The following is a 27,583-nucleotide window of genomic DNA, read 5'->3' as shown; positions in this document are numbered from 1 at the left end:
CGTGGGAAATCACCTTCCCTGTCCCCGTTATCAATTAGTGGGGTCAGTTAATTGAGGCAGTTGGGTGTGGCCATCGCCGACATCAAGCGCACGGTGCTGCGCGTCATCGAGCAGCCAGTCAGGGACACTGGGGACATCTTGGGGACATTGGGGACACCTGGGGACACTGTGGGAAATCACCTTCCCTGTCCCCGTTATCAATTAGTGGGGTCGGTTAATTGGGGCAGTTGGGTGTGACCATCGCCGACATCAAGCGCACGGTGCTGCGCGTCATCGAGCAGCCGGTCAGGGACACTGGGGACATCATGGGGACATTGGGGACATCATGGGGACACTGGGGACATCCATGGGCACCGTGGGAAATCACCTTCCCTGTCCCCGTTATCAATTAGTGGGGTCGGTTAATTGGGGCAGTTGGGTGTGACCATCACAGAGGTCATTGAGCAGCTGGTGAGGTGACACTGGGGACACCTGGGGACATCATGGGGACACTGGGGACACCTGGGGACACTGGGGACATCATGGGGACATCATGGGCACCGTGGGAAATCACCTTCCCTGTCCCCGTTATCAAGTAGTGGGGTCAGTTAATTGGGGCAGTTGGGTGTCACCATCACGGAGGTCATTGAGCAGCTGGTGAGGTGACACTGGGGACACTGGGGATGTTGGGGACATTGGGGACATCTGGGACATTGGGGACACTGGGACATCCATGGGCACCGTGGGAAATCACCTTCCCTGTCCCCGTTATCAATTAGTGGGGTCGGTTAATTGGGGCAGTTGGGTGTGGCCATCGCCGACATCAAGCGCACGGTGCTGCGCGTCATCGAGCAGCCGGTCAGGGGACACTGGGGACACTGGGGACATCATGGGGACACTGGGAACATTGGGGATGTTGGGGACATTGGGGACATCCCTTGGCACCGTGGGAAATCACCTTCCCTGTCCCCGTTATCAATTAGTGGGGTCAGTTAATTGGGGCAGTTGGGTGTGACCATCACAGAGGTCATCGAGCAGCCGGTGAGGGGACACTGGGGACACTGGGGACACTTGGGGACATTGGGGACATCCCGTGGGAAGTCCCGCCCCTTTTCCCTGTCCCCATTATCAATTAGTGATATCAATTAATGGGGTCAGTTAATTGGGGCAGTTGGGTGTGACCGTCATGGAGGTCATCGAGCAGCTGGTGAGGGGACACTGGGGACATCTTGGGGACACTTGGGGACACTTGGGGACACACTGGTGACATCCCGTGGTGAGTCCCGCCCCTTTTCCCTGTCCCCATTATCAATTATTGATGATCAATTAGTGGGGTTGGTTAATTGGGGCAGTTGGGTGTGACCATCACAGAGGTCATTGAGCCGCCAGTGAGGTGACACTGGGGACATCTGGGGACACTTGGGGACACACTGGTGACATCCCGTGGTGAGTCCCGCCCATTTTCCCTGTCCCCATTATCAATTATTGATGATCAATTAGTGGGGTCGGTTAATTGGGGCAGTTGGGTGTGACCATCACAGAGGTCATTGAGCCGCCAGTGAGGTGACACTGGGGACATCTGGGGACACTTGGGGACACTTGGGGACACACTGGTGACATCCCGTGGTGAGTCCCGCCCATTTTCCCTGTCCCCATTATCAATTATTGATGATCAATTCGTGGGGTTGGTTAATTGGGGCAGTTGGGTGTGACCATCACAGAGGTCATTGAGCCGCCAGTGAGGGCACACTTGGGGACATTGGGGACATCTGGGGACATTGGTGACATTGGTGACATCCCCGTGGTGAGTCCCACCCCTTTTCCCTGTCCCCATTACCAATTATTGATGATCAATTAGTGGGGTTGGTTAATTGGGGCAGTTGGGTGTGACCATCACAGAGGTCATTGAGCCGCCAGTGAGGGGACACTTGGGGACATTGGGGACATCCCGTGGTGAGTCCCTCCCCTTTTCCCTGTCCCCATCACCCATCCCAATCCAAACCCGATTTTGTTTCCCCTCAGATCCGCGGGATGGGGATGAACTCCCCGGAGCTGCTGCTGCTGGTGGAGAACTGCCCCAAGGGCGCCGAGACGCTGGTGACACGCTGCCTGCACAGCCTGACGGACAAGGGTGGGCTGGGGACACCGTGGGGTGGTGACAGAGGTGACAGAGGTGGCACCCGCGGTGACAGCGCTGTCCCCTCCCCGCAGTGCCGCCCTCGCCCGAGCTGGTCAAGCGCGTCAGGGATCTCTACCACAAGCGGCTGCCGGACGTGCGGTTCCTCATCCCCGTCCTCAACGGGCTGGAGAAGGTGGGGGTGGCCTTTGTCCCCTGCCCCGGTGTCCCCCGGTGCCCCCCGGTGCCAGCCGGGCTGACGGGGCCGGTTTTGGTGCAGAAAGAGGTGATCCAGGCGCTGCCCAAGCTGATCAAACTCAACCCCATCGTGGTCAAGGAGGTGTTCAACCGCCTGCTGGGGACGCAGCACGGTGAGGGGACACTGGGGACACTGGGGACAGCCTGGGGACAGCCTGGGGACACTGGGGACAGCCTGGGGACATTGGGGACAGCCTGGGGACACTGGGGATAGGGGACAGGCCTGCTGGGGACGCAGCACGGTGAGGGGACAGCTTGGGGACACTGGGGACAGGGGACAGCTTGGGGACACAGCACGGTGAGGGGACAGCTTGGGGACACTGGGGACAGGGGACAGGCCTGCTGGGGACGCAGCACGGTGAGGGGACAGCTTGGGGACACTGGGGACAGGGGACAGGCCTGCTGGGGACGCAGCACGATGAGGGGACAGCTTGGGGACACTGGGGACAGGGGACAGGCCTGCTGGGGACGCAGCACGGTGAGGGGACAGCTTGGGGACACTGGGGACACTGGGGACATTGGGGACAGCTTGGGGACATTGGGGATAGGGGACAGGCCTGCTGGGGACGCAGCACGGTGAGGGGACACTGGGGACACTGGGGACAGCCTGGGGACACTGGGGATAGGGGACAGGCCTGCTGGGGCGCAGCACGGTGAGGGGACAGCTTGGGGACACTGGGGACAGCCTGGGGACAGCCTGGAGACAGCTGGGGTGGGACACAGCACAGTGAGGGGACACTGGGGACAGCCTGGGGACACTGGGGACAGGGGACAGGCCTGCTGGGGACGCAGCATGGTGAGGGGACAGCTTGGAGACATTGGGGACAGCTGGGGTGGGACACAGCACGGTGAGGGGACACTGGGGACAGCTCTGGGGGCAGCTGTCCCTGTCCCCTCTCCCTGTCCCCTCTCCCTCTCCCTGTCCCCTCTCCCTGTCACCCTGCTGTCCCTGTCCCCCCGGTGTCCCCTGTCCCTGTCACCCTGGTGTCCCTGTCCTCTCTCCCTGTCCCTGTCACCCTGCTGTCCCTGTCACCCCGCTGTCCCCTGTCCCCTGTCCCTGTCACCCCGCTGTCCCCTGTCCTTGTCCCTGTCACCCCGGTGTCCCTTGTCCCTGTCACCCTGCTGTCCCTGTCACCCCGCTGTCCCTGTCCCCTGTCCCTGTCCCTGTCACCTTGCTGTCCCTGTCACCCTGCTGTCCCCTGTCCCTGTCCCTGTCACCCTGCTGTCCCTGTCACCCCGCTGTCCCCTGTCCCTGTCCCTGTCACCCCGGTGTCCCTTGTCCCTGTCCCCTCTCCCTGTCACCCCGGTGTCCCCTGTCCCTGTCACCCCGCTGTCCCCTGTCCCTGTCACCCCGCTGTCCCCGCAGGTGACGGCGCCTCGGCCGTGTCCCCCCTGAACCCCGGGGAGCTGCTGATCGCCCTGCACAACATCGACAGCTCCAAGTGTGACATGAAATCCATCATCAAAGGTGGGCACAGGGACAGGGGACATCCCTGGGGACATGGGGACACCCAGGGGGTGACAGGGACACCCAGGGGGTGACAGGGACACAGAGGGACAGACGGACACAGAGGGACAGAGGGACACAGGACTCCTGCACAACATCGACAGCTCCAAGTGTGACATGAAATCCATCATCAAAGGTGGGCACAGGGACAGGGGACATCCCTGGGGGTGACAGGGACACGGGGACACCCTGGGGGTGACAGGGACACAGAGGGACAGATGGACACAGAGGGACAGAGGGACATGGAACCTGCACAACATCGACAGCTCCAAGTGTGACATGAAATCCATCATCAAAGGTGGGGACAGGGACAGGGGACATCCCTGGGGACATGGGGACACCCACAGGGACAGGGGGACACCCAAAGGGACAGAGGGACACAGAGGGACAGACGGACACAGGACCCCTGCACAACATCGACAGCTCCAAGTGTGACATGAAATCCATCATCAAAGGTGGGCACAGGGACAGGGGACATCCCTGAGGGTGACAGGGACACCCAGGGGGTGACAGGGACATGGGGACACCCTGGGGGTGACAGGGACACCCAAAGGGACAGAGGGACACAGAGGGACAGACGGACACAGGACCCCTGCACAACATGGACAGCTCCAAGTGTGACATGAAATCCATCATCAAAGGTGGGCACAGGGACAGGGGACATCCCTGGGGACATGGGGACACCCAGGAGGTGACAGGGACACCCAAAGGGACAGACGGACACAGAGGGACAGACGGACATGGGACCCCTGCACAACATGGACAGCTCCAAGTGTGACGTGAAATCCATCACCAGGGACAGGGGACAGAGGGGACACCCAGGGGTGACAGGGACACGGGACACAGGTTGGGGGGGGACACGGGACCCCTGTCCATGGACTCCAGTCCTTCCCAGTGCCCTCCCAGTGCCCTCCCACTCCTTCCCAGTACCCTCCCAGTCCTCCCCAGTGCCCCTTTAATGTTCCCCAGTCCCTCCCAGTCCATCCCAGTACCCCCCAGTCCCTCCCAGTCCATCCCAATTTCCTCCCACTCCCCTCCCAGCCCCTCCCAGTCCCTCCCAGTGCCCTTTTAATGCCCCCCAGCCCCTCCCAGTGCCCTCTCATTCCCTTCCCAGTCCCTCCCAGTTCCCCCCCGTCCCTCCCAGTCCCTCTCATTCTCCTCCCAGTCCATCCCACTCCCTCCCACTCCACCCCCTTCCCCTCCCAGTTCATCCCAGTCCCTCCAAGTAACTCCCAGTTCCCTCCCAGTTTATCCCAGTCCATCCCAGTGCCCTCCCAGTCTCTCCCAGTTCCCTCCCAGTCTCTCCCAGTCCCATCCCAGTTCCCTCCCAGTGCCCCCAGTCCATCCCAGTTCCCTCCCAGTGCCCTTTTAATGCCCCCCCAGCCCTTCTCAGTGCCCCCAGTCCCCCCCAGTCCCTCCCAGTGCCCCCCAGTCCCTCTCATTCCCCTCCCAGTTCCCCCCCAGTCCCTCTCATTCCCCTCCCAGTCCCCCCCAGTCCCTCTCAGTCCCCCCCAGTGCCCCTTTAATGTTTCCCAGACCCTCCCAGTCCGCCCCAGTCCCCTCCCAGTCCCTCCCAGTGCCGCCTAAACCCTCTCATTCCCCTCCCAGTCCCTCCCAGTGCCCCCCAGTCCCTCTCATTCCCCTCCTAGTCCTTCCCAGTTCCCCTCAGTCCATACCAGTGCCCTCTCATTCCCCTCCCAGTCCCCCCCAGTTCCCTCCCAGTCCCTTCCAGTGCCCCCCAGTCCCTCTCATTCCCTTCCCAGTTCCCTCCTAATTCCCTCCCAGTCCCTCCCAGTGCCCCCCAGTCCCTCCCAGTCCCCTCCCAGTTCCCTCCCAGTCCCGTCCCAGTCTCTACCAGTCCCTCCCAGTCCCCCCCAGTCCCTCTCATTCCCCTCCCAGACCATCCCAGCCCCATCCCAGTCCCTCCCAGTCCCTCCCAGTCCCTCCCTGTCCCATCCCAGTTCCCTCCCAGTGCCCCCAGTCCATCCCAGTTCCCTCCCAGTGCCCTTTTAATGCCCCCCCAGCCCTTCTCAGTGCCCCCAGTCCCTCCCAGTCCCTCCCAGTGCCCCCAGTGCCCCCACTGTCCCCGTGTCCCCGCAGCCACCAACCTGTGCTTCGCCGAGCGCAACGTGTACACGTCGGAGGTGCTGGCGGTGGTGATGCAGCAGCTGATGGAGCAGAGCCCGCTGCCCATGCTGCTGATGCGCACGGTCATCCAGGCCCTGACCATGTACCCGCGCCTGGGCGGCTTCGTCATGAACATCCTGTCCAGGCTCATCATGAAACAGGTCTGGGGAGCCCCAAAATCCTCTGAATTCACCCCAAAAATCCCCCTGAAATCACCCCAAAATCCCCACGAAATCCCCGATGCGCACGGTCATCCAGGCCCTGACCATGTACCCGCGCCTGGGCGGCTTCGTCATGAACATCCTGTCCAGGCTCATCATGAAACAGGTCTGGGGAGCCCCAAAATCCCCTGAATTCACCCCAAAATTCACCCCAAAATTCACCCCAAAATCCCCCCGAAATCCCCGATGCGCACGGTCATCCAGGCCCTGACCATGTACCCGCGCCTGGGAGGCTTCGTCATGAACATCCTGTCCAGGCTCATCATGAAACAGGTCTGGGGACCCAAAATACTCTGAATTCACCCCAAAATTGGCCCAAAATTCACCCCAAAATTCACCCCAAAACCGGCCCAAACCTCACCCCAAAACCCCCGATGCGCACGGTGATCCAGGCCCTGACCATGTACCCGCGCCTGGGCGGCTTCGTCATGAACATCCTGTCCAGGCTCATCATGAAACAGGTCTGGGGAGCCCCAAAATCCCCTGAATTCACCCCAAAATTCACCCCAACATCACCCCGAAATCCCCTGAAATCACCCGAAAAATCCCCGATGCGCACGGTCATCCAGGCCCTGACCATGTACCCGCGCCTGGGCGGCTTCGTCATGAACATCCTGTCCAGGCTCATCATGAAACAGGTCTGGGGAGCCCCAAAATCCACTGAATTCACCCCAAAATCGGCCCAAAATCCACCCCAAAATCCCCTGAAATCACCCGAAAATCCCCGATGTGCACGGTGATCCAGCCCTGACCATGTACCCCCGTCATGAACATCCTCTCCAGGCTCATCATGAAACAGGTCTGGGGACCCCCAAAATCCACTGAATTCACCCCAAAATTCACCCCAAAATTCATCCCAAAGTCCCCGATGCGCACGGTGATCCAGGCCCTGACCATGTACCCGCGCCTGGGCGGCTTCGTCATGAACATCCTCTCCAGGCTCATCATGAAACAGGTCTGGGGAGCCCCAAAATACTCTGAATTCACCCCAAAAATCCCCTGAAATCACCCCAAAAAATTCCCCTGAAATCACCCCAAAATCCGTGATGCACACGGTGATCCAGGCCCTGACCATGTACCCCCGTCATGAACATCCTCTCCAGGCTCATCATGAAACAGGTCTGGGGACCCCAAAATCCCCTGAATTCACCCCAAAATTCCTGCAAAAAATCCCCCTGAAATTTACCCCGAAATTCCTGCAAAAATCACCCAAAATTTCACCCTGAAGGTATCCCAAAATTCCTGCGAAATTCACCCCAGGTGTGTCAGTACCCCAAGGTGTAGGAAGGTCATCCCTGCTGACCCCCAGGTGTGTCCCAGGTGACACTGCTCACCTTCAGGTGACCCCCAGGTGTCTCAGGTGTGTCCCAGGTGACACTGCTCGCCCCCAGGGGTGTCCCAGGTGACACTGCTGACCCCCAGGTGACCCCTAGGTGACCCAGGTGTGTCCCAGGTGACACTGCTGACCCCCAGGTGACCCCGCTGACCCCAGGTGTGTCTCCCCAGGTGTGTCTGTACCCCAAGGTGTGGGAGGGGTTCATCAAGTGCTGCCAGCGCACCAAGCCCCAGGGGTGTCCCAGGTGACCCCCAGGTGACTCAGGTGTGTCCCAGGTGTCTCAGGTGTGTCCCAGGTGACACTGCTCACCCCCAGGTGACCCCTAGGTGTCTCGGGTGTGTCCCAGGTGACACTGCTCACCCTCAGGTGACCCAGGTGTGTCCTAGGTGTCTCAGGTGTGACCCAGGTGTGTCTCCCCAGGTGTGGAAGTACCCCAAGGTGTGGGAGGGGTTCATCAAGTGCTGCCAACGCACCAAGCCCCAGGGGTGTCCCAGGTGACACTCCTCACCCCCAGGTGACCCCTGGGTGACCCAGGTGTGTCCCAGGTGTCTCAGGTGTGTCCCAGGTGACACTGCTCACTCTCAGGTGTGTCTCCCCAGGTGTGGAAGTACCCCAAGGTGTGGGAGGGGTTCATCAAGTGCTGCCAGCGCACCAAGCCCCAGGGGTGTCCCAGGTGACCCCTAGGTGACTCAGGTGTGTCCCAGGTGTCTCAGGTGTGTCCCAGGTGACACTGCTCACCCTCAGGTGTGTCTCTCCAGGTGTGGAAGTACCCCAAGGTGTGGGAGGGCTTCATCAAGTGCTGCCAGCGCACCAAGCCCCAGGGGAGTCACAGGTGACCCCCAGGTGACCCAGGTGTGTCCCAGGTGACTCAGGTGTGTCCCAGGTATCTCAGGTGTGACACAGGTGTGTCTCCCCAGGTGTGGAAGTACCCCAAGGTGTGGGAGGGGTTCATCAAGTGCTGCCAGTGCACCAAGCCCCAGGGGTGTCCCAGGTGACACTCCTCACCCCCAGGTGACCCCTAGGTGACTCAGGTGTGTCCCAGATGTCTCAGGTGTGTCCCAGGTGACACTGCTCACCCTCAGGTGTGTCTCCCCAGGTGTGGAAGTACCCCAAGGTGTGGGAGGGGTTCATCAAGTGCTGCCAGTGCACCAAGCCCCAGGGGTGTCCCAGCTGACACTCCTCACCCCCAGGTAACCCCAGGGTGTCTCAGGTGTGTCCCAGGTGACACTGCTCACCCTCAGGTGTGTCTCCCCAGGTGTGGAAGTACCCCAAGGTGTGGGAGGGCTTCATCAAGTGCTGCCAGCGCACCAAGCCCCAGAGCTTCCAGGTGGTTCTGCAGCTGCCCCCGCCCCAGCTCGCCGCCGTCTTCGACAAGTGCCCGGAGCTGCGGGAGCCCCTGCTGAGCCACGTGCGCGCCCTCACGCCCCACCAGGTGACACTGGGGACAGGTGACATCACCTGGGGACAGGTGACACCACCTGGGATCGGGGACAGCCCCCTCGGGATGGGGGACAGGTGACATCACCTGGGGATGGGGGTGACAAGTGCCCGGAGCTGCGGGAGCCCCTGCTGAGCCACGTGCGCGCCCTCACGCCCCACCAGGTGACATCACCTGGGGACAGGTGACACCCTTGGGGACAGGTGACATCCCCCTGGGATCAGGGACAGCCCCCTGGGACAGGTGACATCACCTGGGGATGGGGGTGACAAGTGCCCGGAGCTGCGGGAGCCCCTGCTGAGCCACGTGCGCGCCCTCACGCCCCACCAGGTGACACTGGGGACAGGTGACATCACCTGGGCATGGGGACAGCCCCCTGGGATCATGGACAGCCCCCTCGGGATGGGGGACAGGTGACATCACCTGGGGATGGGGGTGACAAGTGCCCGGAGCTGCGGGAGCCCCTGCTGAGCCACGTGCGCGCCCTCACCCCCCACCAGGTGACACTGGGGACAGGGGACACCACCTGGGCATGGGGACAGCCCTGGGGACAGGTGACATCCCTGGGGACAGGTGACATCACCTGGGGATGGGGGTGACAAGTGCCCGGAGCTTCGGGAGCCCCTGCTGAGCCACGTGCGCGCCCTCACCCCCCACCAGGTGACACTGGGGACAGGTGACATCACCTGGGCATGGGGACATCCCCCTGGGATCAGGGACAGCCCCTTGGGACAGCCCTGGGGACAGGTGACATCACCTGGGGATGGGGGTGACAAGGAGCCCCTGCTGAGCCACGTGCGCGCCCTCACCCCCCACCAGGTGACACTGGAGACAGGTGACACCCCTGGGGACAGGTGGCACCCAGGGACAGGTGCCACTCCCAGGCACAGGTGCCACTCCCAGGGATGTCACACCCCCGGGGACAGGTGGCACCCCCCGGTGTGTCACACCCCCTGGGGACAGGTGACACCCAGGGACAGGTGGCACCCCCAGGTGTGTCACACCCCCAGGGACAGGTGGCACTCTCAGGTGTGTCACACCCCAGGGGACAGGTGGCACCCAGGGACAGGTGGCACCCCCAGGTGTGTCACACCTGTCCCCCTGTGTCCCCCCTCGGTGACAGCAAGCGCACATCCCCCTGTCCACCATGGCCATCCTGGAGGCCACCACGCGCCACGAGCCCGAGGGGACACCTGGAGAGGTGGGGACAGCAGAGGGGACACCTGGGGAGGTGGGGACAGAGGGACAGGGGACACCTGGAGAGGTGGGGCAGGGACAGGGGACACCTGGAGAGGTGGGGACAGCAGAGGGGACACCTGGGGGGGTGGGGACAGCAGAGGGGACACCTGGGGAGGTGGGGACAGAGGGACAGGGGACACCTGGAGAGGTGGGGACAGCAGAGGGGACACCTGGAGAGGTGGGGACAGGGACAGGGGACACCTGGAGAGGTGGGGACAGAGGGGACACCTGGAGGGGTGGGGACAGGGACAGGGGACACCTGGGGAGGTGGGGACAGCAGAGGGGACACCTGGGGGGGTGGGGACAGGGACAGGGGACACCTGGGGGGTGGGGACAGAGGGACAGGGGACACCTGGAGAGGTGGGGACAGGAGAGGGGACACCTGGAGGGGTGGGGACAGGGACAGGGGACACCTGGAGGGGTGGGGACAGAGGGACAGGGGACACCTGGAGAGGTGGGGACAGGAGAGGGGACACCTGGAGGGGTGGGGACAGGGACAGGGGACACCTGGAGAGGTGGGGACAGGGACAGGGGACACCTGGAGAGGTGGGGACAGCAGAGGGGACACCTGGGGGGTGGGGACAGAGGGACAGGGGACACCTGGAGAGGTGGGGACAGGGACAGGGGACACCTGGGGGGGTGGGGACAGGGACAGGGGACACCTGGGGAGGTGGGGACAGGGACAGGGGACACCTGGAGAGGTGGGGACAGCAGAGGGGACACCTGGAGGGGTGGGGACAGAGGGACAGGGGACACCTGGAGGGGTGGGGACAGAGGGACAGGGGACACCTGGAGGGGTGGGGACAGCAGAGGGGACACCTGGGGAGGTGGGGACAGCAGAGGGGACACCTGGGGGGTGGGGACAGAGGGACAGGGGACACCTGGAGAGGTGGGGACAGGGACAGGGGACACCTGGAGGGGTGGGGACAGCAGAGGGGACACCTGGGGGGTGGGGACAGAGGGACAGGGGACACCTGGAGAGGTGGGGACAGGAGAGGGGACACCTGGAGGGGTGGGGACAGAGGGACAGGTGACACCTGGAGGGGTGGGGACAGGGACAGGGGGACATGGGGACACCTGGAGAGGTGGGGGCAGGGACAGAGGGACAGGTGACACCTGCCCAGGTGGGCACGGAGGTGCCAGGGAGGGACCTGGGGACACCTGGACAGGTGGGGACAGGGACGGGGGGACACGGGGGCCCCTGGAGGGGTGGGGACAGGGACAGGTGACACCTGCCCAGGTGGGCACAGAGATGCCAGGGAGGGACACGGGGGTACCTGGAGGGGTGGGCACAGGGACAGAGGGACAGGTGACACCTGCCCAGGTGTGCCAGGTGCCACCCCCGTCGCTGTCCCCAGGAGAAGCCCCCGCGCCGCCCGAGCGAGGAGGAGCCCAAGGCCAGGGGGGGTCCCCCGGCCCCGGGGGGGGGTCCCGGCTCGGGGTCCCCTCCCCCCGCCGAGGGAGCCCCCCCGGAGCTGGGGGGGGCGGAGCTGGAGCCCCCCGCCATCTTCATCAGCGTCGGCGAGGATGAGGAGAGCTCGGGGGGGGGAGGGGACGCGTCCCCCCCGGACCCCGCCCTTGACACCCCCAAGGTCAGCCCCTCCCCCACCCGGCTGCGGAACCCCGTGCTGGGGAGGGGGAGGGGCTGCGATTCTCATTTTGGGGAGGGGGAGGGGCTGTGTACCCCAATATGGGGAGGGGGAGGGGCTGTGTACCCCATTTTGGGGAGGGGGGGGCATTTTGGGGAGGGGGAGGGGCTGTGTACCCCAATATGGGGAGGGGGAGGGGCATTTTGGGGAGGGGGAGGGGCTGTGTACCCCAATATGGGGAGGGGCATTTTGGGGAGGGGGAGGGGCTGTGTACCCCAATATGGGGAGGGGGAGGAGCATTTTGGGGAGGGGGAGGGGCTCTGTACCTCATTTTGGGGAGGGGGAGGGGCATTTTGAGGAGGGGGAGGAGCTGTGTACTCCAATATGGGGAGGGGGAGGGGCTGTGTACCCCATTTTGGGGAGGGGGAGGGGCATTTTGGGGAGGGGGAGGGGCTGTGTACCCCATTTTGGGGAGGGGGAAGGGCTGTGATCCTCATTTTGGGGAGGGGGAGGGATTTTTAGCTCATTTTGAGGAGGGGGAGAGATTTTTAGTTCATTTTGGGGAGGGGGAGGGGTTCTGTACCCCATTCTGGGGAGGGGGAGGGGCATTTCTGACCCCCATTTTGGGGAGGGGGATGGGCATTTCTAACCCCTCCTTTTTTGGGGAGGGGCATTTCTAACACCCCCATTTTGAATTGGGGGAGGGGCATTTCTAACCCCTCCCCCCTCTCTTTTCTCTTCTCCCCCCCCCCAGGACCCCCCCGCGGGCACGGAGCCCCCCCAGACCCTCCCCCCACCCGGCGAGGCCCCGCCCCCCAGCCCCCCCTCGTCGGAGCCGCCCCCCCCCGGCACCCAGAGCCCCCCCCCGGGGGGGGTCCCCGAGGGTCCCTCCGAGGGCTGAGGGGGGCGGGGAGACCCCCGAGACCCCCCCGAGACCCCCGCGGGCTGTGGGGGAGGGGCTCAATAAACACCTGGGCAGAGCTGGGGGGTCCTGGATGGTTTTTGAGGGCGTGGCTTCAGGGTGGGTGGGGCAGGGTGGGGTTTTCCCCCACGGGGGTGGGGTTTGGGGATGCAGATTAGGGGGTGGGGCTGTTTCTGGGTGGGCGTGGCTTTGGCCGTGCATGATTTTGGAGTGAGGTTTTGAGCAATGGGGTGTGGTCATTTTTGGGGGTGAAGATTGGGGGTGTGGTCTCATTTTGGGGTGGGGTTTCCTTTTTTGGAGGCGTGGCTCCCACCACTCACAGGTGTGGCTTCATTTTTGGGCGTGGTCTCATTTGGAGCCTGGTTTTTATGCTGGGGGGCGTGGTTTTCATGTTGGGGGTGTGGCTTCCACCACTCACAGGTGTGGCTTCATTTTTGGGCGTGGTCTCATTTGGAGCCTGATTTTTATGCTTTGGGGGCGTGGTTTTCATTTTGGGGGTGTGGCTCCCACCACTCATAGGTGTGGCTTCATTTGGGGTGTGGTCTCATTTTGGGGCGTGGCCTCCATGTTTTGGGGCGTGGCTTCTGCCACTCACTGTGTGGTCTCAACTAGGGGCGTGGCTTCCATCTTTGGGGGCGCGCCCATCCCTTATATGGAAAAACCCTCCCCTCTCAATGGGCGTGGCCCCGCTCTCTTCGCGCCTCGATTGGTCCGTCTCGCTTTCGTGGGCGTGGTTTCCCCCTCCTGTGGGCGTGGCCTCGCTGACTCAGCGCCGCCATGGCGGCGGCCGCTCCCGCCCCGCTCTGAGGCGGCTTCCGGCGGCCATGGCGGCGGCGGCGGGCCCGGGCCCGGCCGAGCCTCCCGCGGCCGCTCCGGAGCTCAAGAGCCGCTTCCGCACCCGCGAGGGCTCCTACCGCCTGCTGGGCCCCGCCGCCGCCGCCTCCGCCTCCGCCTCCGCCGGGCCCGCCCCGGCCGGGCCTGCCCCGCCGGGCCCCGGGGCGCTGCCGCCGGTTCGGCTCTCGGTGGTGCGGCTGGCCCGGAGCCGGAGCCCTCCCGGGGGAGCCGCCGAGCGCAGCCGCGTGTGCTGCAACCTCGGCAGGGAGCTGCATTTCTACGGAGGGGCCGGCGGCGGGGGACGCGGCAGCCGGAGGGTAACGGGGGAATAACGGGGGAGGGAGCGGGGGAATAACGGGGGAGAACCGGGAGAACTGGGGAAATAACGGGGAATAACGGGGGGAGTGAGCTGCAAAGGTGACCCCAGGGCTGGTGACAGTGGCTTCAGGGTTGGTGATAGTGACCTCAGGGGCAGTGACAGTGACCCCAGGGTTGGTGACAGTGACCCCAAGGTTGGTGACAGTGGCTTCAGGGCTGGTGACAATGACCTCAGGGGCAGTGACAGTGGCCCCAGGACAGTGACCCCAGGGACAGTGACAGTGGCCCCAGTGAGAGTGACAGTGACCCCAAGGTTGGTGACAGTGGCTTCAGGGCTGGTGACAGTGACCTCAGGGGCAGTGACAGTGGCCCTAGTGATGGTGACAGTGACCCCAGGACAGTGGCCCCAGGGGCAGTGACAGTGACCCCAGGACAGTGACAGTGACCCCAGGACAGTGACCCCAGGACAGTGATGGTGACCCCAGGGACAGTGACAGTGGCCCTAGTGACAGTGACCCCAGGACAGTGACCACAGTGACAGTGACCCCAGGGACAGTGACCCCAGGGTTGGTGACAGTGACCTCAGGGTCGGTGACAGTGAGCCTGCGGTCGGTGACAGTGACACCAGGGACAGTGACAGTGAGCCTAAGGTTGGTGACAGTGGCCCCAGGGACAATGACAGTCGCCCCAAGGTTGGTGACAATGACCTCAGGACTGGTGACAGTGACCTCAAGGACAGTGCCAGTGACCCCAGGACCCTCAGGACACCCCCAGAGGTGATCCAGGGTGGGCACAGAGTCCCTGAGGAGCACCGGGGGTGACATCCCCTGGCAGTGCCAGTGCAATGACAGTGACAGTGCCACCCCTGTGGTGCCAGTGCCACCCTGCAGGTGACAGTGACAATGACAGTGACCCCAGGACCCTCTGGACACCCCCAGAGGTGACCCAGGGTGGGCACAGAGTCCTTGAGGAGCGCCAGGGTGACATCCCCTGGCAGTGCCAGCGACCGGGACGGTGACAGTGCCACCCCTGCGGTGCCAGTGCCACCCTGCAGGTGACAGTGACAATGACAGTGACAATGACAGTGACCCCACGACCCTTGGGACACCCCCGGAGGTGACCCAGGCTGGGCACAGAGTCCCTGAGGAGCACCAGGGTGACATCCCCTGGCAGTGCCAGCGCCAATGACCGGGACAGTGACAGTGCCACCCCTGCGGTGCCGGTGCCACCCTGCAGGTGACAGTGACAGTGACAGTGCCAGTGACCCCAGGACCCTCGGGACAGCCCCAGAGGTGACCCAGGGTGGGCACAGAGTCCCTGAGGAGCACCAGGGTGACATCCCCTGGCAGTGCCAGTGCCAATGACCAGGATGGTGACAGTGCCACCCTGCAGGTGCCGGTGCCACCCTGCAGGTGACACTGACAGTGACCCCCAGGACTCTCTGGACACCCCCAGAGGTGACCCAGGCTGGGCACAGAGTCCCTGAGGAGCGCCGGGGTGACATCCCCTTGCAGTGCCAGTGACAGCGACAGTGCCACCCTGCCTGTGATGGTGCAGGTGCCACTGCCACCCCACTGGTGACAATGACAGTGCCAGTGACCCCACGACCCTCTGGATACCCCCAGAGGTGACCCAGGCTGGGCACAGAGTCCCTGAGGAGCACCAGGGTGACATCCCCTGGCAGTGCCAGTGCAATGACCGGGACAGTGACAGTGCCACCCCTGCGGTGCCAGTGCCACCCTGCAGGTGACAGTGACAATGACAGTGACAATGACAGTGACCCCACGACCCTTGGGACACCCCCGGAGGTGACCCAGGCTGGGCACAGAGTCCCTGAGGAGCACCAGGGTGACATCCCCTTGCAGTGCCAGTGCAATGACAGTGACAGTGCCACCCCAGCAGTGCCAGTGCCACCCTGCAGGTGACAGTGACAGTGACAGTGATCCCAGGACCCTCTGGACACCCCCTTTGGTGACCCAGGCTGGGCACAGAGTCCCTGAGGAGCACCGGGGTGACATCCCCTGGCAGTGCCAGTGCAATGACAGGGACGGTGACAGTGCCACCCCTGCGGTGACAGTGCCACCCTGCAGGTGCCAGTGCCACCCTGCAGGTGACAATGACAGTGACAGTGATCCCAGGACCCTCTGGACACCCCCTTTGGTGACCCAGGCTGGGCACAGAGTCCCTGAGGAGCACCAGGGTGACATCCCCTGGCAGTGCCAGTGCAATGACAGTGACAGTGCCACCCCTGCGGTGCCAGTGCCACCCTGCAGGTGACAATGACAATGACAGTGACAGTGACCCCAGGACCCTCGGGACACCCCCAGAGGTGACCCAGGCTGGGCACAGAGTCCCTGAGGAGCACCGGGGGCGACATCCCCTGGCAGTGCCTGCGACAGCAACAGTGCCACCCCTGCCTGTGATGGTGCCAGTGCCACTGCCACCCCACTGGTGACAATGACAGTGACAGTGACCCCAGGACCCTCGAGACAGCCCCTTTGGTGACCCAGGGTGGGCACAGAGTCCTTGAGGAGCGCCAGGGGTGACATCCCCTGGCAGTGCCAGTGCAATGACAGTGACAGTGCCACCCCAGCAGTGCCAGTGCCACCCTGCAGGTGACACTGACAGTGACCCCCAGGACTCTCTGGACACCCCCAGAGGTGACCCAGGGTGGGCACAGAGTCCCTGAGGAGTGCCAGGGGTGACATCCCCTGGCAGTGCCTGTGACAGCGACAGTGCCACCCTGCCTGTGATGGTGCAGGTGCCACTGCCACCCCACTGGTGACAATGACAGTGCCAGTGACCCCACGACCCTCTGGATACCCCCAGAGGTGACCCAGGCTGGGCACAGAGTCCCTGAGGAGCACCGGGGTGACATCCCCTGGCAGTGCCAGTGCAATGACAGTGACAGTGCCACCCCTGCGGTGCCACTGCCACCCTGCGGTGCCGGTGCCACCCTGCGGTGACGGTGGCAGTGTCCCCGTGTCCCCAGGTGCTGGACCTGCAGCGTCCCATCGACAAGCGGGTGTACAAGGGCACCCAGCCCACCTGCCACGACTTCAACCAGTTCACGGCGGGCGCCGAGACGCTGGCGCTGCTCGTGGGCTTCTCGGCGGGGCAGGTGCAGTACCTGGACCTGGCCAAGAAGGACAGCGCCGGGCGGCTCTTCAACGAGGAGGTGAGGGGACACCGGGGACACCCGGGGACACCCAGGGCCACCAGGAACCTTTGGGAACCCCCTGGGACCGCCAGGATCCCCTTGGGAACCCCCTGGGACCACCAGGATCCCCTCGGGGCCACCAGGAACCTTTGGGAACCCCGTGGGACCACCAGGAATCTTTGGGAACCCCATGGGACCACCAGGATCCCCCTGGGGCCACCGGGGACCTTTGGGAACCCCGTGGGACCACCAGGATCCCCTTGGGAACCCCATGGGACCACCAGGATCACCCCGGGGCCACCAGGGACCTTTGGGAACCCCGTGGGACCGCCAGGATCCCCTTGGGAACCCCATGGGACCACCAGAAACCCCTTGGGAGAACCCCATGGGACCACCATGATCCCCTCAGGGCCACCAGGAACCCTTTGGGAACCCCCCAGGGCCACCAGGAACCCCTCGGGAGCCCCCATGGGACCACCTGGACTACCTCAGGGCCACCAGGAACCCCTCGGGAGCCCCCATGGGACCACCAGGATCCCCCTGGGGCCACCAGGAACCCCTTGATATCTGTCATGGGACCACCAGGACCTCCCCAGGGTCACCAGCAACCCCATGGGATCACCAGGAACCCCTCAAGATCCCCCACAGGACCACCAGAACCTCCCTGGGACCACCAGGAACCCCTCAGGATCCCCCACGGGACCACCAGACCCTCCCCAGGGCCACCACAGGACCACCAGGGCCACCAGGAACCCCTTGGGATCCCCCATGGGACCACCAGACCCTCCTCAGGGCCACCAGGAACCCCTCAGGATCCCCCATGGGACCACCAGGAACCCCTCAGGATCCCCCATGGGACCACCAGGGCCACCAGGAACCCCTTGGGATCACCCATGGGACCACCAGGAACCCCTCAGGATCCCCCATGGGACCACCAGAACCTCCCCAGGGCCACCATGAACCTCCCTGGGACCACCATGAACCCCTTGGGATCCTCCATGGGAACACCAGACCCTCCCCAGGGCCACCACAGGACCACCAAGGCCACCAGGAACCCCTCGGGATCACCCATGGGACCACCAGAACCTCCTCAGGGCCACCAGGAACCCCTCAGGATCCCCCATGGGACCACCAGGAACCCCTCGGGATCTCCCATGGGAACCCTCAGAACCTCCCTGGGACCACCAGGAACCCCTTGGGACCACCTCAGGATCCCCCACAGGACCACCAGGACCTCCCCAGGGCCACCACAGGACCACCAGGGCCACCATGAACCCCTTGGGATCCCCCATGGGACCACCAGAACCTCCCTGGGACCACCATGAACCCCTCAGGATCCCCCATGGGACCACCAGAACCTCCTCAGGGCCACCAGGAACCCCTTGGGATCCCCCATGGGACCCCCAGGGCCACCACAGGGCCACCAGGGCCACATGAACCTCTCGCTTTCCCCGATGGAACCCCCAGAACCCCCCCAGACCTCCCTCCCACCCTTTTTTAACCCTTCACCTCCCATCCCCGCAGCGCCTGATCGACAAATCCAAGGTCACCTTGGTCCGGTGGCTGCCGGACACCGAGCGCCACCGGGAACCCCTCAGGATCCCCCATGGGACCACCAGTCTCTCCCCAGGGCCACCGGGAACCCCTCAGGATCCCCATGGGACCATCAGTCCCTCCCCAGGGCCACCACAGGACCTCCCCAGGGCCACCAGGAACCCCTCAGGATCCCCCATGGGACCACCAGTCCCTCCCCAGGCCACCACAGGACCACCAGGGCCACCGTGAACCCCTCAGGATCCCCCATGGGACCACCAGAACCTCCTCAGGGCCACCGTGAACCCCTCAGGATCCCCCATGGGACCACCAGAACCTCCTCAAGGCCACCAGGAACCCCTCGGGATCCCACATGGGACCACCAGAACCTCCTCAGGGCCACCAGGAACCCCTTGGGATCCCACATGGGACCACCAGGAACCCCTCAGGATCCCCCATGGGACCACCAGGAACCCCTCAGGATCCCCCACGGGACCACCAGTCCCTCCCCAGGCCACCACAGGACCACCAGGGCTACATGAACCCCTTGGGATCACCCATGGGACCACCAGAACCTCCCCAGGGCCACCAAAGGTTCACGAGGAACCCCTCAGGATCACCCATGGGAACCCCCAGAACCTCCCTGGGACCACCAGGAACCCCTCAGGATCCCCCATGGGACCACCAGGGCCATGAGGAACCCCTCAGGATCCCCCATGGGACCGCCAGAACCTCCTCAGGGCCACCATGAACCCCTCAGGATCCCCCATGGGACCACCAGGAACCCCTCAGGATCCCCATGGGACCACCAGAACCTCCCCAGGGCCACCACAGGACCACCAGGGCCACCGTGAACCCCTCAGGATCCCACATGGGACCACCAGACCCTCCTCAGGGCCACCAGGAACCCCTCAGGATCCCCCACGGGACCACCAGACCCTCCCCAGGGCTACCAGGAACCCCTCAGGATCCCCCATGGGACCACCAGGAACCCCTCAGGATCCTCCACGGGACCACCAGTCCCTCCCCAGGCCACCACAGGACCACCAGGGCCACCGTGAACCCCTTGGGATCACCCATGGCACCACCAGAACCTCCCCAGGGCCACCACAGGACCACCAGGGCTACCAGGAACCCCTCAGGATCCCACATGGGACCACCAGGGCCACCAGGAACCCCTTGGGATCCCCCATGGGACCACCAGGAACCCCTTGGGATCACCCATGGGACCACCAGTCCCTCCCCAGGGCCACCACAGGACCACCAGGGCCACCATGAACCCCTTGGGATCACCCATGGGACCACCAGAATTCCCCCCCTGGCCCCCCTCCCTCCCACCCTTTTTTAACCCTTCACCTCCCATCCCCACAGCGCCTGATCGACAAATCCAAGGTCACCTTGGTCCGGTGGCTGCCGGACACGGAGCGCCACCGGGAACCCCTCAGGATCCCCCATGGGACCACCAGAACCTCCCCAGGGCCACCGGGAACCCCTCAGGATCCCCCATGGGACCATCAGTCCCTCCCCAGGCCACCACAGAACCTCCCCAGGGCCACCAGGAACCCCTCAGGAGCCCCCATGGGACCACCAGAACCTCCCCAGGGCCACCAAAGGTTCACGAGGAACCCCTTGGGATCCCCCATGGGACCACCAGACCCTCCTCAGGGCCACCAGGAACCCCTTAGGATCCCACATGGGACCACCAGGAACCCCTTGGGATCCCCCACGAGACCACCAGTCCCTCCCCAGGCCACCACAGGACCACCAGGGCCACCAGGAACCCCTCAGGATCCCCCATGGGACCACCAGTCCCTCCCCAGGCCACCACAGGACCACCAGGGCCACCATGAACCCCTCAGGATCCCCCATGGGACCACCAGAACCTCCCCAGGACCACCAAAGATTCACGAGGAACCCCTCAGGATCCCCCATGGGACCCCCAGGACCTCCCTGGGACCACCAGGAACCCCTCAGGATCCCCCATGGGACCACCAGGAACCCCTTGGGATCCCCAATGGGACCACCAGAACCTCCCTGGGACCACCATGATCCCCTCAGGATCCCCCATGGGACCACCAGGGCCACGAGGAACCCCTTGGGATCCCCCATGGGACCCCCCAGGCCCTCCCCAGGGCCACCACAGGACCACCAGGGCCACCATGAACCCCTTGGGATCACCCATGGGACCACCAGAATTCCCCCCCAGGCCCCCCTCCCTCCCACCCTTTTTTAACCCTTCACCTCCCGTCCCCGCAGCGCCTGATCGACAAATCCAAGGTCACCTTGGTCCGGTGGCTGCCGGACACCGAGCGCCTGTTCCTGGCGTCCCACGCCAGCGGCCACCTGTACCTGTACGACTCGGAGCAGCCCTGCGGGGCCAGCAGCCCTCAGTACACGCTGGTGACGCAAGGAGAAGGCTTCAGGGTCTTCTCCTGCAAGAGCAAAACCCCCAGGAACCCCCTGCTGAAGTGGGCCGTGGGCTCGGGGCCGCTCAACGAGTTCGCCTTCTCGCCGGACGGGCGCTCGCTGGCCTGCGTCAGCCAGGACGGCGTGCTCAGGGTGTTCCACTTCTCCTCCATGCTGCTGCAGGGCATGATGAGGAGCTACTTCGGGGGGCTCCTCTGCGTCTGCTGGAGCCCCGACGGTCGTTACGTGGTCACCGGGGGTGAGGACGACCTGGTCACCGTGTGGTCGTTCGCCGAGGGCCGCGTGGTGGCCCGAGGGCACGGCCATAAATCGTGGGTCAACGCGGTGGCGTTCGATCCTTTCACGCCTCCCCCGCCGCCTCCTCCCGACGGGCAGGGGGACGGGCAGGGGGACGGCCCCGAGGATCCCCCTCCGAGCGTCACCTACCGCTTCGGCTCGGCCGGCCAGGACACGCAGTTCTGCCTGTGGGACCTGACCGAGGACGTGCTGGAGCCCCGGCCGCCCCCTCCCCGCGCCCGCCCCGCCGCTCCCGGCGAGCCGCCGGGGCTGCCGCGCTCGCTGTCCCGCTCCAACAGCCTCCCCCAACCCGGCGGGGGTCCCCAAATCTCGCCGCGGGTCCCCCCGGTGCTGAGCGTGGGGCGTTTCGCCACGCTGACCCTGCGGGACCCCCGAGGGGTCCCCGAGAAGGAGCACAAACGTTACCACAGCCTGGGCAACATCAGCCGGGGAGGGGGCAACGCCGAGAAACCCCCCCCGGCCGGGGGTGGCCCGGGGGGCTCGCGGGGGTCGCTGGACATGGCCAAGGTGCTGGGGACGGCGCTGTGCCCGCGGCTGCACGAGGTGCCCCTGCTGGAGCCGCTGGTGTGCAAGAAAATCGCCCAGGAGAGGCTGACGGTGCTGCTGTTCCTGGAGGATTGTATCGTGACAGCCTGCCAGGAGGGGCTCATCTGCACCTGGGCGCGGCCAGGGGTCTCGGTGAGTCTGGGGAGGGGGCTCCGAGGGGATTTGAGGGTCTCCGAGGGGATTTGGGGGGTCTGGGATAGGGTTTGGGGGGTTTGAGGAGGGAATTGGGGTGCCAGGAGCTCCAGGTTTGTATCGTGACAGTCTGTCGAGAGGGGCTCCTCTGCACCTGGGCGCGGCCAGGGGTCTCGGTGAGTCTGGGGAGGGGTCTCCGAGGGGATTTGAGGGGTCTCCGAGGGGATTTGGGGGGTCTCCGAGGGGATTTGGGGGGTTTGAGGAGGGAATTGGGGTGGCAGGAGCTCCAGGTTTGTATCGTGACAGCCCTGCCAGGAGGGGCTCATCTGCACCTGGGTGCGGCCGGGGGTCTCGGTGAGTCTGGGGAGGGGGCTCCGAGGGGATTTGAGGGGTCTCCGAGGGGATTTGGGGGGTCTGGGATAGGTTTGGGGGTGGCAGGAGCTCCAGGTCTGTATCGTGACAGTCCTGCCAGGAGGGGCTCATCTGCACCTGGGCGCAGCCAGGGGTCTCGGTGAGTCTGGGGAGGGGTCTCCGAGGGGATTTGGGGGGTCTCCGAGGGGATTTGGGGGGTCTGGGATAGGGTTTGGGGTGCCAGGAGCTCCAGGTTTGTATCGTGACAGTCTGTCGGGACAGGCTCGTCTGTCCCTGGGGAGGACCCGAGGGTCCCCGTGAGTCTGGGGGTGTCCGGGAGGGGATTTGGGGTGTCCGGGAGGGGCTTTGGGGGGATTTAGGGGGTCTTGGAGGAGCTCATCTGGAGCAGGTTTGTATCGCGATAGTCTGTCGGGACAGGCTCGGGGCTCCTTGTGGGTCTGGGGGCGTCCGGGAGGGGATTTGGGGTGGTTTCGGGGAGATTTGGGGTGTCCGGGTTGAGTTTTTGGGGGACGAATCGCGGATTTTGGGGACGGGCGGAGCCTTCGGGGGGGATCCCCCGGGTGTCCCCGCGGTGACGTCAGCAGGGAGTGGCGTGTGTCCCCTCCCCGTGCGGTGACACCGCTGTCCCCTCCCTCCCCCCGCAGGGCCTGTCCTCGCAGAACGGCGGCTCCCCGAGTGGCACCGTGGTGTAGCTGTCACCTGTGTCACCTCCCGGCTCACCCGTGTCACCTGTGCCACCCTCCAGGACACGCCTGTGTCACCTGTGCCACCCTCCAGGACACACCTGTGTCCCCCGCGGGTGTCACCCCCAAGGACTCTCGTGTCACCCGCCGGGGTCCCCCGTGTCACCCGCAGTGCCACCCCCGTACTACTGAGCCCCCCCGGCGCTGTCCCCGCGGTGTCACCGCTGTCCCCTCGTCCCCAGGGTGGCACCGCCACCGTGCCCGGGGACCCCGCCCCTCCCCCCCCCCCGTGCCTTCGTCACTTTATTGTCCCCGCGGGGCCACCGCGTCCCCTCCCCGCCCTTATTTATACTAAAGAGACTTTTTGGAACCCGGGTGGCACCGCGGGGACAGCGGGGAGGACAGCGGGGGGACAGCGGGGGAGACACCGAGGGGACAGCGGGGGGACACTGAGGGGACAGCGGGGGGACACCGCGAGGGGACACCGCGGGGACAGCGCGGGGACCGGGGGGGACAGCGGGGGGACACTGAGGGGACAGCGCGGGGACACCGCGGGGGCGGCGGACGGAGCGCTTGGGGACAGAGCGGTGACACGCCGGGTGGCACGGGGATGGACTGGGGACACGCTGGGTGGCACTTGGGGACAAAGGGGTGACACGCCGGGTGGCGCGGGGATGGACTGGGGACACGCTGGGTGGCACTTGGGGACAGCATGGGGACACGCCAGCTGGCACAAGGGTGGACTGGTGACACTGGGTGGCACTTGGGGACAAGAACGGAGACGCACTGGGTGGCACAGGGGACACGGGGACAGTTTGGAGACACGGAAGGTGGCACAGAGGCACAATTTGGGGACAGGGAGGTGGCACAGAGGGACAATTTGGGGACACGGGGGTGGCACAGAGGGGACAATTTGGGGACAGGGGGGTGGCACAGAGGGACAGTTTGGGGACAGGGGTGGCACAGAGGGGACAGTTTGGGGACACGGGGGTGGCACAGAGGGGACAGTTTGGGGACAGGGGGGTGGCACAGAGGGGACAGTTTGGGGACACGGCGGTGGCACAGAGGGGACAGTTTGGGGACAAGGGTGGCACAGAGGGACAGTTTGGGGACAGGGGGGTGGCACAGAGGGGACAATTTGGGGACAGGGGGGTGGCACAGAGGGGACAGTTTGGGGACACGGCGGTGGCAGAAACACAACTTTATTCTCGTCCTCCCCCCCCGGGGGGCGTCGCAAATGGGGGGGGTCAATTTGGGGAGGGGGCGCCCCCCGGGAGGGTCCATTTGGGGAGGGGGGGGGAGGGCATAAATAAGGGGGGGGGTCCGCAGTGCAAACGTCCCTACAAATAAATTACTAATGGGGGGGGCGGGGGGAGCCCCCCACCCTTTTTGGGGGGGGTCGCGTCCCGAGGCCCCTCGGGGAGGGTCATGGGGGCACCGGGGAGACCCCTCCCCAAATTATTGGGGGGTGGGGGGGGGACACACGAGCTTGGGACCCCCCCCAGGGGAGTGGAGTGGGGTTTTTTGGGGGGGGGTCTCGGATTTGGGGACCCCCCCCTCAGTGCCCGGTGGGATTTTTTGGGGGGGGGAGTCTCGGGTTTGGGGAGGGGTCTGGTGGGATTTTGGGGGGGGGTCCCGTGTTTTTGGGGGGGGTCTCGGATTTGGGGGGGGTCCGGTGGGATTTTGGGGGGGGATCCCGTGATTTTGGGGGGGGTCTCGGATTTGGGCCCCCCCTCCCTTTCAAGTGCCCAGTGAGATTTTGGGGAGGGGGTCTCGGATTTTGGGGGGGGGGGTCTCTGTACAGGGCTATCCCCCCCCCCGCCGTGGGAAAGGGGGGGTCAAGTGCAACAAAGGTGAGGCGGTGACACCTCGGGGACACCTTGGGGACACCTCGGGGACACCTCGGGGACACCTCGGGGACACCCCCGAATTAAGGGGGGGTCCCGGGGGGCGCGGGCGGGGGGCGCAGGCCGGCGGCGCAGAGCAGCAAACAGTCCTTGGTGGCACCGGGGTGTGGCACCTGGGGACAGCGACACGGTCAGGGCACGCGGGTGGCGTTGTCACCGTTGTTGTCACCGTTGTTGTCACCATTGTCACCACCCACCCCTCCCCCACGCCGTGCCACCCTCCCAGGTCCCCTCCGGATGGTGGCACCTCCCCTCCCCCCCCCGTATTTGGGACACGGGGGTGGCACTGTCCCCGGGGGTGGCATTGTCCCGGGGGTGGCACTGTCCCCAAGGGTGGCGCTGGTGGCAGTGCCCAGGGTGGCCCGGCCGTGCTTGTCCCCTCCCCGGGGCTGGTGGCCCTGGGGACACGGCCGGGGTGGCGGTGGCAGGGGGTGGCAGTGGCAGGGGTGACAGTGACAGGGATGGCGGTGACACGGGTGGAGGTGGCAGTGGCAGGGGGTGGCAGTGGCAGGGGTGACAGTGGCAGAGGTGACAGTGACAGGGATGGCGGTGACATGGGTGGGGGTGGCAGTGGCAGGGGGTGGCAGTGGCAGGGGTGACAGTGACAGGGATGGCGGTGACATGGGTGGGCTGGCAGTGGCAGGGGGTGGCAGTGGCAGGGGTGATAGTGGCAGAGGTGACAGTGACAGGGATGGCGGTGACATGGCCGGGGTGGCAGTAATGGGGTGGCAGTAATGGGGTGGCCTTGGGGACATGGCCAGGGTGGGGGTGGCAGTGACACGGGTGGGGGTGGCAGTGACAGGGGTGGCCTTGGGGACATGGCCAGGGTGGGGTGGCAGGGGTGGCAGTGACAGGGAGTGGCAGTGGCAGTGGCAGGGCATGGCCGGGGAGGTGGCAGGGGTGACAAGGGCTGGCAGTGGCAGAGGGTGGCAGGAGGTGGCAGTGGGTGGCAGGGGGTGGCAGTGGCAGTGCGGGGGGTGGCAGTGGGTGACAGGGGGTGGCAGGGGGTGACAGTAAGTGACAGGGGGTGGCAGTGGCAGTGCCAGGGGGTGACAGGGGTGGCAGGGGGTGACAGGGGGTGACACGGGTGACACAGTGACAGTGACACAGCCCCATGTACCTGGGCCCAGAGCAGCAGGTGCCGGGACAGGGGGTGGCAGTAGGTGACAGGGGGTGGCAGGGGGTGACAGGGGGTGGCAGTGGCAGTGCCGAGGGATGGCAGGGATGGCAGGGGGTGACAGGGGGGTGGCACAGGTGACACGGTGACACAGTGACAGTGACGCAGCCCCACGTACCCGGGCCCAGAGCAGCAGGTGCCGGGACAGGGGGTGGCAGGGGGTGACAGTGGGTGACAGGGGGTGGCAGTGGGTGACAGTGGCAGTGCCGGGGAGTGGCAGTGGGTGACAGGGGGTGGCAGTGGGTGACAGTGGGTGGCAGTGGCAGTGCCGGGGGATGGCAGGGATGGCAGGGGGGTGGCACAGGTGACACAGTGACACAGTGACAGTGACGCAGCCCCACGTACCCGGGCCCAGAGCAGCAGGTGCCGGGACAGGGGCAGCCCCAGGGGGGAGCGGAAAAGCCGGGGGGGCTGCGGAGAGAGCACAGAGCGTCAGCCCCCCCAAAACCACCCCAAAAATCCCCAAAACCCCCCAAAATCACCCCAAAATCACCCCCCAGAACCCCCCCTTACCTCTGCGGGGGGGGCCGCGATGGGGGGGGGCTGCCCCGCGCCTCCTGCAAGGAAAATTTGGGGGGGGGGGAGGTTTGGTCAGGGTTGGACCCCCCAAAAAATATTGGGGACCCCCCCTCTTTGGGGGTTTCTCTCCCCCCGCCCCAAATTTGGGGAGGGGGTGATGCCCTCCCCCCCCCCTAGAGGTTTTGGGGTTCAGAAGGGGGGGACAGGTCCTCCCCCCCCCCAAAAACACCCCAAAATATTTTGGGGAGGGGGCAAGGGGGGACCCGAGGAATTCGGGGGTTCCTGGTGAATTTGGGGGGGGGGGTCTGGAGGGTGTTGGGGACATTCCCGGGGGTGTCCCCAAAGGTTTTTTTTGGGGGGGTCACTGGGATTTTGGGGACATTCTTGGGGGTGTCCCCAAGGATTTTGAGGTGGGGGGGGTCACTGGGATGTTGGGGGGGGTCACTGGGATTTTGGGGGGGGTCACTGGGATTTTGGGGACATTCCCGGGGGGTCACTGGGATTTTTGGGGGGGGTCCTTGCCTTGCGGCGGGGGGGGCCCGGGGGGGTCGCTCTGCAGCCGCCGCAGTTTCGCTTCCAGTTCCAGGTTGCGGCTCTCGGCCTCCTGCAGGCGCCTGGAGGGAGGGGACACTTGGGGACACCGCGGGGACAGCCCTGGGGACACCCCCGCACCCCCTCAGCCCCCCCTATGGCCGCGGGGTCACTGTCCCCACCGCAGCTGGGGACACCAGCGGCACCGCTGTCACCTCCCCGGTGGTGATTGTCACCCTGGTGTCACCCCCGGTGTCACCTCCCGGTCCCCAGTGCCACCCACGCCCACAGACCCGGGGTCACTCCGCTGTCCCCATCCTGTCCTGCTGTCCCGTCCCGCTGTCCCCGTCCCGGTCCCGCTGTCCCCCCCGCTGTCCCCTCCCGGTCTCGCTGTCCCCGTTGTCCCTGCGGTGTC

General features: G+C 65.3%; 3 protein-coding genes across 3 annotated transcripts in view; 2 read left to right on the top strand and 1 right to left on the bottom strand.

Annotated features, from left to right (window-relative positions):
- Positions 1–12,791, top strand: part of SYMPK (symplekin scaffold protein) — a 53,050-nt gene extending 40,259 nt beyond the window's left edge. The window contains exons 19-28 of the mRNA XM_084224420.1: positions 2,002–2,110; positions 2,191–2,291; positions 2,376–2,466; positions 3,720–3,821; positions 5,961–6,079; positions 7,095–7,163; positions 8,800–8,976; positions 10,106–10,183; positions 11,580–11,813; positions 12,565–12,791. Of these exons, the coding sequence (XP_084080546.1) occupies positions 2,002–2,110; positions 2,191–2,291; positions 2,376–2,466; positions 3,720–3,821; positions 5,961–6,079; positions 7,095–7,163; positions 8,800–8,976; positions 10,106–10,183; positions 11,580–11,813; positions 12,565–12,711 (1,227 nt within the window). The 3' untranslated portion in view covers positions 12,712–12,791. The remainder of the gene's footprint in view (positions 1–2,001; positions 2,111–2,190; positions 2,292–2,375; positions 2,467–3,719; positions 3,822–5,960; positions 6,080–7,094; positions 7,164–8,799; positions 8,977–10,105; positions 10,184–11,579; positions 11,814–12,564) is intronic.
- A 724-nt stretch (positions 12,792–13,515) lies between these two features.
- Positions 13,516–23,370, top strand: DMWD (DM1 locus, WD repeat containing). The gene is made up of 4 exons (XM_084224416.1): positions 13,516–13,883; positions 16,877–17,062; positions 20,834–21,979; positions 22,996–23,370. The coding sequence occupies exons 1-4, from the start codon at positions 13,557–13,559 to the stop codon at positions 23,041–23,043; spliced, it is 1,707 nt and encodes a 568-aa protein (XP_084080542.1). The 5' UTR covers positions 13,516–13,556; the 3' UTR covers positions 23,044–23,370.
- Positions 23,371–24,239: 869 nt separating this feature from the next.
- DMPK (DM1 protein kinase) overlaps positions 24,240–27,583 on the bottom strand; it is a gene marked incomplete at its 5' end in the record, with an annotated part of 73,842 nt that continues 70,498 nt past the window's right edge. The window contains 4 exons of the mRNA XM_084224408.1: positions 24,240–25,054; positions 26,464–26,529; positions 26,632–26,675; positions 27,160–27,251. Coding sequence (XP_084080534.1) covers positions 24,965–25,054; positions 26,464–26,529; positions 26,632–26,675; positions 27,160–27,251 — 292 coding nt within the window. The 3' untranslated portion in view covers positions 24,240–24,964. The remainder of the gene's footprint in view (positions 25,055–26,463; positions 26,530–26,631; positions 26,676–27,159; positions 27,252–27,583) is intronic.

Source organism: Fringilla coelebs (assembly GCF_963513975.1).
Source record: "Fringilla coelebs genome assembly, chromosome: 37".
Classification (NCBI taxonomy): Eukaryota; Metazoa; Chordata; class Aves; order Passeriformes; family Fringillidae; genus Fringilla; species Fringilla coelebs.
The sequence above is the reverse complement of the archived record's forward strand: the minus strand, read 5'-3'. Positions and strand labels throughout refer to the sequence as shown.

Excerpts from the sequence above, each read along its gene's own strand:
- DMWD (XM_084224416.1), top strand. The coding sequence starts at position 13,557 with ATGGCGGCGGCGGCGGGCCCGGGCCCGGCCGAGCCTCCCGCGGCCGCT. Across the intron at positions 13,884-16,876 it reads GGGGACGCGGCAGCCGGAGG|GTGCTGGACCTGCAGCGTCC; the intron begins GTAACGGGGGAA and ends CCGTGTCCCCAG. Across the intron at positions 21,980-22,995 it reads GGGCGCGGCCAGGGGTCTCG|GGCCTGTCCTCGCAGAACGG; the intron begins GTGAGTCTGGGG and ends CTCCCCCCGCAG.